Source organism: Lepisma saccharinum, chromosome 25 (genome assembly GCF_977018435.1).
Source record: "Lepisma saccharinum chromosome 25, izLepSacc3.1, whole genome shotgun sequence".
Taxonomy (NCBI): Eukaryota; Metazoa; Arthropoda; class Insecta; order Zygentoma; family Lepismatidae; genus Lepisma; species Lepisma saccharinum.
The window spans coordinates 45,718,271-45,730,979 of NC_139253.1; the positions used below are offsets into that span (position 1 = coordinate 45,718,271).

The 12,709-nt window shown below is 37.9% G+C and overlaps 1 protein-coding gene across 1 annotated transcript in view; it reads right to left on the bottom strand.

Moving 5' to 3' along the window:
• Nucleotides 1-12,709, bottom strand: part of LOC145978763 (uncharacterized) — a 158,048-nt gene that overhangs the window by 88,274 nt on the left and 57,065 nt on the right. The window contains exons 9-11 of the mRNA XM_083111576.1: nucleotides 10,346-10,614; nucleotides 9,436-9,548; nucleotides 1,650-1,996 (exon numbers count right to left, since the gene is read on the bottom strand). Coding sequence (XP_082967702.1) covers nucleotides 1,650-1,996; nucleotides 9,436-9,548; nucleotides 10,346-10,614 — 729 coding nt within the window. The remainder of the gene's footprint in view (nucleotides 1-1,649; nucleotides 1,997-9,435; nucleotides 9,549-10,345; nucleotides 10,615-12,709) is intronic.

Genomic DNA, 12,709 nt, shown 5'->3' on the forward strand with positions numbered 1-12,709 from the left:
TCTTTATACCCTCCAAGTGATGCCGTTGCAACGTAAGGATTTGTGCTTTATATTTTTGTATCTGTGGATAATGTTCGGTGACATCAGGTCGCATACATAACTCATGTAAACATTTGTAATAGAAGTTCAACATTAAGTTCCGGTCACGTGCACTCTCTTTCCCTAGCCATTGAAAATAGGATTTAATTCGAGGTTTTACGTATTTTACCCACCACGTATTGTAATCAGTATAGTGTTTTTGTTGCCGGCACCAATACTTCAATTTTTCTTCAAACATATCATTAACATTAGGCTGTTGAAGTAGGGCAGAGTTCATTTTCCAATAGGACGGACCCCAAACTAATTTAGATTCTTGTAGATTAATACTCATTCTGATTGCTATATGATCTGAAAAAGGTACCGGCAAAGCATCTATTGTCGTCACATATTTTATAGTATGACCAAGTGTATAGAATCTGTCCAGTCTAGAACCTGCTTTGTTATTGAAATAGGTAAACACTATATCCTTTCGTTTTTCGGTCCAGATGTCCTTCAGCTGTAAATCGCTGATTAAGGTCGTTAAAGCTAAACCATTTTGAAACTTTCCTATACAATCACATGATCGCAGCACTTGATTAAAATCACCACCTAGGATGATACACGAATCATTATTTGGAAGTAAGTATACGATCTCAGCCTGGTAAAATTGTTCTCTCTTCCATCTGTTTTGCTGTCCGGAGGGGGCGTAGATATTAACAAAAGTATAACGTTGACTTTGAAAACTAATTCCCCTCCCATCGACTAATTTCTTTACATTTTTTATTTCTATACCACTTTTGATTATAATTGCCGTCCCTCTCCCGCTTGTCCCCAAGTTTACAATAGCCTCGTACCCATACAGGAAGTTAAAATCTACAATACAAACTTCCTGCAAGTATAAAATGTCAATCGAGTGGATTCGGACAAAGTCCGCAAGCAATTTGCATTTCACTGGCGTCAGGATCCCATTGATGTTAAGGGTACAAAGACGAGTGCTGTAATTCATGCACAATAAGATATTATAAAAAACTGTATATAAGAATACCACGTAAATGTGCATTTTTGGTGCTCAATTACACTAAAGTAAGTATTAGTCCGAAGTGTTTTCAGAATGATGATAATCGTTCATGTGCATGACACAATTTACACTATTTTTTCTACCTGTTATTATATCGATATTCATCTTGTAACTCTCTAACATGTAATATATAACATTACACTGTATACACTAGGAAAGTACAGAAATTTATGTCGCGCACTACACTCGTAAATCACTCTCATCTCCAAACATAAACAAACATTTCTCCTTACACTAACTACCTAATGGAGGGGGGGGGGAAGGCGATCTGAACCCGCATCTACTTAACATTTCACTTTTGTTGGGTCTTCCTGCTGTGTGTGACGGACTGCTGGCTTAGAAACATCCTGGTACATTTCTTTTTCTTACCTTCTGTTACCGCTTTCAGTCGTGAACTTGTGCATTTTTTTCTATTTCGTTGACCTCTGTCCATAACTTGCTTATCATCTGTGGATTCCTCTTCAGTTTGGGAGTCATCTCCTGATACCATTTCTTGCGATTGTGACGAGGGAAGGGGGGGAGCAATTTTAGGTTGGTCATGTTGTCCACTCACGTTTCCTTCTGCTAGTTTCAAGGTCGTTGTGTGCGAGGAAGCGCCTGGCAGGGAAAGCTCATGACCTGCCTGGCTCTTTTCACCTTCCGATACACAGCTGTTCGCGGGGAGGGGAGGGGCTATCTTATCACTAATCGAGGCTTCAGGCGAGACCTGGTAGTTACTCGAAAGTTCCTTGCGTTCAACTTCTGCTACCCATGTCGAATTTTGACTTTCTGTTGTTAACAAATGGGAAGTTTCCTTTGCTGCTCTCTCTGATGAAACTTTGTTCGTCGGAGGATCCAGTGGCGTCTGTGCGGCACCTTCGGGTTCTTTTACATCTGGGTTCTTTGGGGATTCTTTCATTTCTATGTCCAGGGTTGTCTTGGGTACTTGAAAACTTGTAGGCTGGTATGGCAGTGGTTGTTCTGCTGCATCAATATTGATTGGTGATCGGTGGGTGGCTTCCGCATATGTGGAGGCTGTCCTTCTTCCTGGTTTTCTACGCTTATCGCAACAATTTGAGAGATGTTCTGTAGATTCACATATCCTGCACGTAATCTTTTGACCATAGTACGTTACCCAATATCGATCACCTTTGATAGTGATGTACGATGGAATTGGTTTTTTAAGCGTCATGCGAATTCGCTTTGTACCGGTACGCGTTGGGTATATATGTTCATCCGTGTACTTTTCATCATCAACATATTTCACATCACCATATGTTGTCAGTGTCTGTTGTAGAACGTCCATTGGAAGTTCCATAGGAACTACATGTACATTCACAATTACGCTATTTTGATCCGCCCATTCCAGTTTTACCTCATGCTCCCCATTGTCATCAGTGTAAACTAATGTGCCTCCCGATCGTAATATTATCTGCTCGCCTAACACTCGCGATATTAACTTTATAAACACACACTTTCGATATTGATCGATTTCAATACTAAGCACTTGATCTTCTGTTAGTGACAAATTCTGCTGTATCCACCGATGCAGTTGTATCGATGTTGGTTTTTGTCGCACATTTGTGAAGACCAATTTCACAGTATTCACGCGCCGTACAGACATGGTTCAGAACACAGAAGGTAGACTTAACCGGAATTTCACTCGCTTGCACGTAAATGCTCGACACGGACCGCACGTAGAGACGATGCACCGCGTGCCAGTGCTGGCAGCGAACTTGCCAACTGAGCTACCAGAGGATGTCGCAAGTTACAACTCTGCACCACTAGGCCACAGGGTCGGGCTGCAATAGTTTAAGTGATAATTTCTGACAACCAAGAATTTTGAATTTGAATTTTTTTTTCTTCCGTTGACCCTTGTTTAAAAGGGCATGGAAAACGTCAAGATACATAATGAAATAATAATTAGTTAAGTACATCATAACAAAAAAGAAGAAACATTGCGTAGTACATTACATCACTACACCAAAGTAAAAATGAAAAAATACACTTCATTACACTACAATAAAAATAAAACAACACATTATCATTGTTGCATGAATGAAATAAGAATACAATTAAAATACACCTTTTTTAGTACATTGGCCTTGTATTGTCTTGTTCCATGAATTCTCCGATACTGTAGAGAGCTCTATCTGTCAAATATTTTTTTATTGTTTGTATTTGATTATCTTTTGGAGATATCAGTTTTATGTCATGAGGCAGCTGGTTGTAGAATATTTTTCCGGCATTCATTGGTGATTGTTTTGAGATATTGAGTCTGTGTTGGTTCTGGTAATAATTATCTTTCCCCCTTGTATTGTGGTTGTGTAATTGGTTATTTTTAGTCATGCTTCCAGTATTTAGAACAAACATTATAGCCTTATAGATGTATAGGGAGTAAATTGTCATTATTTGTTTTTCCCTGAATAACTCTTTGCAAGATTCCCTACAGCCTAGTTTGTACATTATTCTAAGTGCTCTCTTTTGAAGTCTCAGTATTCTGACAGTATTATTATAAAATGATCCACCCCAAGCTATTATGCCATATTCAACATAGGGGTAAATTAGTCCATAATATATGCATTTGTTAATTTCTGTTAAAATATATTCAGCCATTTGTTTTAGCAGGTATAGATTAGATGATAATTTACTGCAGATGTTGTTAATTTGTTCTTCCCACGTTAATTTTTGATCTAGTGTTATTCCCAAAAACTTTACTGAAGATACAGTTTCTATGAGCACATTGTCTATGCATAGTGTTTGTAACTCAAAATCCATGTTTCGGATTGTATTGAATATCATAAATTTTGTTTTATTGTTATTTATTATTAATCCATGTGAAGTTAAGTATTGTGCCAGTTGGTTTATGGTGATAAAAGTGTTTATTTCAAGCTTCCTAGGGTCGATACCTCTGGCAAGAACAGTTGTGTCATCGGCATAGGTGACAATTTTTGTGTTTGGGTATTCTGGTACATTGTTTATGTACAAGATAAAGAGCAGGGGCCCCAGGATTGATCCTTGGGGTACCCCCATTAACACTTTCCTACTTTGTGATTTAAAGTTAGTGACTATACCATGCATGTTGTAGCTTATTTGAGTAATTTGCATTCTGTCCTGTAGATAAGATTGTATAAGTTCATAAGCTATCTCTCTTATTCCTATATTGCTTAGTTTGACCATAAGCAGGTCATGTTTTACCCTATCGAATGCCTTGGAAAGATCTAGATATATAGTGTTTGGAGCTTCGTGTTTCTCTAATGTTTCGGTTACATAATCAATTAACTGTGCTAGAGCTGTGTTTATTGATTTCCCTTTCTGGAATCCATGCTGGTTTCTGTTTATTGTGTTATATTTGTTACAAAACTTTATAATATAATTTGATAAATTTTTTTCCAATATCTTTGAAAAAGCAGATGTTAGGGAGATAGGTCTGTAGTTCTCAATGTCTGTTGCAGCTCCTTTTTTGAATATGGGTATCACTGTGCTGTGTTTTAGAACTTTGGGGAATGTACCAAATTTTATTGAATTGTTGACTGCATACAGCAGGGGTTCTAAAATAGATTCTGAGCAGGAATCCTTATTGAACCTTATTGAATAAGTATTGGGATAGTAATGCGCGTACCCGCTCCTTTTTAACAATGTAAGCTCGAAGACAATCTGTATTCCATTTGTTTGTATTGGCAACTTGGTCAACCTGAGGTTATTATAAGGAACTATTTCCTAGATGTTCATGTAACCGTTATAAAATTACAAATAAAATATATTCACAAGCTTAGATATACTAACAACGAAGAAATAAATTCAGAGTTAATTTTCAAATGCATGTGTATAGAGTAATTCTATAAGTACAGAGCTATATCAGAGTATTGAACTTCTTTTTGCAGGATAACGTTTACAATATTGACGCGGCAGAATAATTAAGAACTGTTTCTCCAAGGGAAGCAAAGGGCGTAGTGTATTGGTTAGAGTTCTTGAAAGCATTGATTGTGGTCCCAGGTTTGATCCTCCTTAGGAGGTGTTCCTTTTTTAATTCTCCTTTTATTACAAACAAGAGCATGGTAACATTAATTGTAATTGCAGTGTATAGTAGCTACATTGTTCTGCAAATGGAATTTATAAAAAAAATAAACAAATAAATGAATTGACACACGTTCAAAGGGATATTTTCATGTATAAGATCGTGAATTATAATACTTTAACGATAATTGTGTACTGCTTCAAAGACATTGACAAATATTAATGAAATAACTATTTACATTTGTGGCAATTCAGGACATACTAATTTTACCCCTTTTCCCACTCGAGTTCAATGCAAGGATACCTCCGCAAATATCGAATGAAAAGTTCTCATCATGTGCAATTCTCCATTAAATGTTTTCTCCGAGTCGTACTACCTTCGTTTTCTTTGTTACAAAGAAGTATTGTTTGCACATTACATGTAGGAGGAGAGTTGCATCTACATTTCACATTGGTCAGCTCCTTCTACTTATTTTCAGGAGCGAAAGCTTGTAGTGTAGTGTTTAACGTTCAGGACTGTCAATCTGATGGTCGTAGGTTCAAACCCTTCCGGTGGCAGAAAATTTTCGTAAGTTTTAGACCTATCCCATTGTGTTCATTGTTCACCCCGTGTGAAACGGAATGATTCAGTTTGGAATTAACGATGGGGGAGGGGAAATATTAAATTACAAAATCTCCATTTCAACGAACCGAGAATTGGACAAAAAATTGATAATTCTTATAAATATTAAAATTACATTCACGTTTTTAGTGGTATAATCGCAGGTAAAATCAAAAATCTTACATGGAAGATTTTACCTTGCTCTGAACTAAGCCAAAAGGCATTTCGCACCGATTTAATACATTCTCCAATAAATTTCAAAATGTTATTGAATGTTTCATGTCGATAATTTGACTAATGCATCAATTCTTGACTCTGAGACGATATTTTCTGCAACTACCTCTTCTCTTCAGTCCCTTCTGTTCTTCTCTTCTCCTTCTCCTTCTTCTCTCCCCTCCTTCTGCTCTGCTTTTATCTCATATCATCGCCTTCCCTACTTTTCTCGAATCTTATCTCCATCCCGCTCATCTCCACTCCTCGTATCTCCTTTCCTGTCTTAGATTTCCGACTCCACGCACTTTTCTCCTCTTCTTTTCGTTCTTCTCTTTTCCTCTCCTTTACTCTACTCTCCACTCTTCTCTCATCTCGTTTTCCTTCTCTTTTCTCTTCTTTGTTTCATTTTCCTAATCTCTCCTAGAATATTTTTCCATTCTCCTCACTACATCTCTTCTCCTCGTCTATCCTCTCCTCTAGTTTTCCTCTTCTCCTCTCGCTTTCTCTTTCTCCTGTCCTTTGTCACCTCTCGTTTTCTCTCACCTCTTCTCCTTTCTGTAGACTCATCAGCGATGAAATGCTAGAAAACCTATTATTTTTCTTTCAGAAAGAATTTTGTGACTTGCGATATAATATTGATATTTTTAATACTTTTTATACACTAATACTTGTTTTTATTTCTTTCGCGTATTTTATAAATATTTATTGTGCATGTGGCAACCCTGAAATTGAGCCTAACTCTACACGCAACCCACCAACGCCTTGTGTAAATTGGGTTGCCTAGTTTAAAATGTCGTTGTCCTAAAACTTTTGAGAGACACTGTACAGTGGGTTCCATGAATATTACCGTGCAAATTGTCCATCACCATGTTCGTGCACTTTATCTGACCCAATAAGGGCTTCAAGAATTAAAAGAAATCTCAAAACAAGATGTTTAGTACTTCTACACCAGCATACATAAAAATCCATCGCTTAAAAACAATTTGCCGAACAATACTAGCCACTTGCCTTACTAACCCGAATTATCTCGGATGTGGTACTCTTCCGGCAAAATATTATCCCGAGTTATCTCGGAAACCTGAGGAGTTTGAATGTAATTTTTTTACCGGCCCGTACTAAGTCGGGCGGAACTTTCATGATGAATTGGGTAGGTGGAGTTAGTTGCAAGTCCGCCCATCAGATGTCTCGAGCGTGCACTAATTTTTGTGCCTGCCTTGAGGCACCAAGAAGTGAAGAAAGACAACAGCTTTTCTGCATTGCATGACATTCGGTTGCTTGCAAGAATGCATTGTTCGGAAGCGTTGATTCGGTTGGAACTTTCTCGTCCTTTTGGCAGCAAAATGAGTGATATAAGCACAGACATAAGTGCATCAGAGTGTAGTGTAAGTGCTAGTGGCAGTGAAACAACGCTAACTGACTGTGATGATATTTCAGTCAAAAGTTCGCATTCTGATGTTAGTTTGACGTCTGTACGAGTGTGGCAAGAACTTGATCCTGAATAATTACTTCTTTTGTCTTTTGAAATCAATATTATATCATTTATAACATAAACAACATACCATTTTGTTCGTTGCATTATTGTTAGTAAATATCACAATTTATATCACATTTAACAGCTCCGAGTATACTCGGGTTAATAAAGGAATGCCTATTTGGAGTAGAATATTTTGATTATTTTTGATTGTTGTACCAAAAATCATTGTTAATGTAATTTTGCATGTAAAGTAGTAGTAAAATATAAAATTAAAAAAAGTGTAAAATTTTGACATCAATTTGGAAAAAAAGTCGTAAGGCAAGTGGCTAGTGGACGGACTGTACAATAGTACACAAAGTACGGAACATTGGTACACAAAACACCCAAACATTATAAACAAGCCAATAAGAACAACTGACAAAAACAGACGTACACTTGTTTGCTTGATTGATTTGCTTTATTTTACTTCGTTTTTTGCGCCACCTTTGGCTAATTTGCGAAGATGGGGATGAGTGATGATATGATGAAATTGATGAATGGACACTCACAAACATCCATGCCCAGGCCGGGATTCGAACCGGGACCCGTGCATCGTAGTGCGATGTGCTAACCACTCCGCCATGGTGGCCGGTACGTACGCTTGGCAACATTGTAACGGGAGAGCGATGTTACCCCTACAGCTTGAGGTTGTTGACACTCATCGAGGCGAAGACGATTGGTGGACAGATAGAGAGCTATGTAGCAAGAAATAGGTCAGCTGCCAGTTGGGCCTGCGATCAGTATACTCATTCGCGAAATTCGTGAAAATGAGGGAGTGTAACCATCAGGCCTTACTTGCTAATGTTTTTCATCCACTCGAGCCCGATCCTTGCTTCGAACTATCCATTTATTGCTTCGTTCTCCGAAACCTAGTCGCAGTGGCGGCGATTGGGTTCCAAAACCGGGGGGGGGGGGGTCAATGTGCCAAAACTGGGGGGGGGCATAGACAGTTTATTTTACTTTGTAGATAAGTTTTAGCATAGTACGGGGTCAAAAGTGACGAAAAGTGGGGGGCAACTGCCCGCCTCGCCCCCCCTAATCGCCGCCACTGCCTAGTCGAGACTATCAGTGGTTATCATTGGTGGTTTTTTATTTTCCCAGCCAACAAAAGATAAGAAATGCAAGTCATTGGTATTATCTTCAAGGTTTCTCTGAAGAAACTGTTTCTATTCTACTCATACGCCTCTCGAAACACGCACATTCACAATTAGATACACGCAATATGTAATGACAGTTTTCAGACACCTATACTCGGGTGCAACCTATCTTGACAGTGACGTCATAATAGCATTGCAAACCTACAGCGTAATATACAAGCGAAGGAATTTCAAAATGTCACAATGCGAGGATTCTTGCAGAATATAATGATGCATAATAAATAACCATTAAAATGAGCACGATACTTAAACGTAATAAACTGTACGAAACTGATTTGGATTCAGATAATGAATGCGGGATGGCAATGCGCCTTCGAACGGCAAGTTCGCGAGACTTGAGCACAAAAATATAGTTCCTTACTTGAAGCACGTTGCATCGTATACAGTACATAGAAATGTATTGCAGATGTTATTTTTTTAAAAATTCATATATATCGCCAGTCAGTAAACTAAACTCTTGTCTTGCGGTTCTAACCACTTTAGAACATTGTTTCTAACCTAGGTCATCAAATCTTAGGATAACATTTACACCTAAGTTAGAAACACTTACTATATATTTACATTCTAAGAAAGCCCGAACTCATACACAAAAAACAGCTTTCGAACAAATAACACCTAAAACTTGACCAAATTTCTACACTGTTAAAAATGGTTGTCAATAATTCGCGCGGGTTTTAGTCAAAATTGAAGAAACCGTTTCCGAAAGTGAGTAAGTTGGCGTACTCAGACTTTATCATGTCGATTTAGTCATTGGTATAGAATATTTTATTTTAAGTTTTGCAATCTGATTGAAATTGAAATCACCCAGAGAAAATGTTTTCATCCATTCTTTACTCGAAACAGACATTTTCGTGCTTACTGTCAATAGAAAAGGAACTATTTTCTCTCTCGGCATAGCTTTCTTTCTGCGCGCACTTCACTGCGCGGAAGGATACTGCTACCATGAACATGAACGTCCTCCAACCGAACCGCCTACAAGAAGATGTGATTAAGAAGATAAGATTGCATTTTGTGGGCAACGACTTTGGGGAATTTTATGTGAATTTAGAACGTAAGTACATTTCGATATTGAAATCTTTGTTTATATTGACAAGTTCAAACTGAACGCCCTTCTAACCTACCTACAAGTTTCTTCTGAACACTTTAATACGTGTAAAATATCATCACTATATCATGAAAACTTAAGTGCAAAATAGCCTGCTGTAGTCTCGGCTCGGCGAGTTGTTCAGTTGCAGAAGGTGTTCTTTTCTAATCCACAAGGCTGCATAACACTTTTTCGAGAGGGAAACATTTGATGAATGGTCCATTAATGAACAGAAATGCTTTTTCAATTGTGTTCAATGCTGCATAATTAAGAAGTGGTAGACTATAGCTTTCAATTCTATTTTCTTTGAGGGGGATAAAAACATCCCTAACAAGAATAAAAATAATTTTATTTTGCCAGGGATATTTCTTTTGTGTGTGTGTGTGTGTGAGTGAGTGTGTGTGTATGTGTGTGTGTGTGTTTTTTTGTTTGTTTGGGGGGAGAGGAATTCCTGGCACTCCACGTTGATTCGTACACTAAATATGTTTTACAATGAACTTCCTCATTCACAAATACCGAGTATGATAAGTCTCGTCTTTGCCATTACTAGCGTACAGTAAATGGAAATAAAAAACCAAGACACATTTACTTTTGTTCCGTATTTCAAATTTATTCATTAAGCAAAAGCCATTAAAAAGAAAGTAACAATTTTCACATATATACAGAAACAGACAAAATTAATTACTGCTGCTCTTTCAGCAGGCGTCTCAATATCTTCCCAGAAGGTGATTTTGGAATGTTGTCGAGAAGAACAACGCCTCCAGAAAGTTTCTTGTACGGAGCAACCCTCTCTTCGATGAATCTTTGTACTTCTTTCTCAGAAACCCCTTCTGCTCTGGGGACAACGAACGCTCTGGGGACCTCCCCTGACTTTTCGTCCAGGACTCCAACAACTGCTGCATCGCTCACTTTTGGGTGACTTTTTAGAAGCTCCTCAAGCTCTGCTGGTGCCACCTGGTGAAGAATGTTGATATTAAATGGATCATATTTCCACAACCATCTTTTAGAGGAAGGAAATTATTATTATACATAGCCAGAAAACAGTGAGTAAAGGATAGGAGTTCATCCAGAATTTTGAATCCAGAGGGTGTAATTGCATTTTTTAGGAATGTGCATGGACGTCTGCAGAATTTTCTCAAGGGAGAGGCAAACAAAGTATTTTTTCCAAGGGGAGGAACGAGGCACATATTCCCCTATAATAGTGTTACCCCTAAAAAAACACTTCTTCAGTTTGACGTTATCATGTTCCTGCAACGACATAATAACTGTCGTAAATTACTGTAACTGAAATGAAATTTTATAAAATTGGCATTAATCTTCCAGGATGGGCACGTAGCCCCCTTTGCCCCCTCCCTTCCCGAAGTCCATGGGTAGGTGTAAAGGTAAATGTAGTACCAAAATGGCCCTGAAAGTAACAATAAATTGTCAATTAATGTAAGAGTAAATTAGCAATCACCACAGGTAAGAGTGAAAATTGTTAGGCTACAAGGAGTACCTAGAGAAAAGGAATGACTAAAGTACTACCGGTGTTATTCCCGGCCTCCAATAGCATAAAAAGCGGGAAGATTCCAAGAACAGCGCGTCTGATTGGCTGTTTCGAGCGCCTGCAGTGACGCGTAGGAAAAGCAACACCGCAAGTGACCAATCACGTCGCCTACTTAACCTGCTGACGTAACAGCCTAGGTGAAAGGAAAGGTTCACGCCGGAAACTACAACGGCTCTGGCATAATTCCGCAAAAGATGGCAACGTATAGGAGTGATTGCTAAAACAAGACAAGTAACGCGAACTTCAATTTTCTGGACAACAGAGAATGGTATGAATTTCGTAAGGAAAAGTAGACAAGAATTATGGGACAAGGCCGAGAACAAGGGTTGCTTGGTTGTTAACGCGATTGTGCATAAAGATTAACAACTGTAACTTTTGGAGACTCGGGACAAGAACGAAAGGGAGTTTAGAAGTGTAAACGGTACCAGAACGAGACAGAAATTTGGAAGTCGAGACGAGACGAGACAGTGCCAAGTCTTGTTGCGCTTCCTTCCAGAACCATCTCGAAATTCCACTGTCCACTATTTAACTCTCTTGCTGTTGCCTTAACTTTGGGTTTGGATCTTTGGATAGCCAATAATAGCTTGCACATTATACGACTATCGATATTACAATTAGATATGTTATTTCAAGCTTATCAATATTAAATATTGTGAACATTTCAGGTTGGAAATCACAGATGAATGCGAAACTTGGACCCTCAAAGATTTCTCTAAGCAGAAACTATTAATATTTGAAAGGAAAATTTTAAGAAGAATTTATGGACCTCTGAAAGAACCTGATGGTAATTGGAGAATACGAACTAACGAAGAACTCAACAAATTAATAAGGATTGAAAACATCGTAAATTTCATGATATCACAAAGATTAAGGTTTGAGCACGTAAATAGAATGTCTTATGAAAGATTAGTAAAATAAATATATAAATGAAAACCACTCGGAACAGTAGCCTAGGGCAAATATACGATGGGAAGATGAAATAATTAAAGATTTGAAAGATATGAAAGTATAGAATACGAAGAGTAGCCAGGATAGGAAAAAGTGGAGAGAAGGTCAAAACATTCAATATGTGAAGTTAGATTAACATTTCAGGTATTATTACTCTTAATGCAAATATATCTTTATTTAGGACCTGACAGTCAAGCGTTATTGAAACATCATATCTTTGATAATGACTGGGGTTTCGTCTGGACCTGCAACTGTAGACCTTACAATGTAGTTAGTTTAATAAAACAAAATCACAGGATGGTGTCACGACAGTGAATATGAGCAGCACATTCATTAGATTGCCTTATGTGAATGACGTAATTAATTTTGCTTACTTCACGCAATGGGGCGAAGATCGAATAATAAGCATACGTAAAATGTCGAAGAATATTTTAACGTATCCTGATAATACCGTAATGAGAAATTAGCTTTACGATGGACACGTGCGGTTGTGGTTGAACCTTCTAAAAACTATTTATCCTTTGTATGGCCAGATCACATTTCTTAGTTTAATTT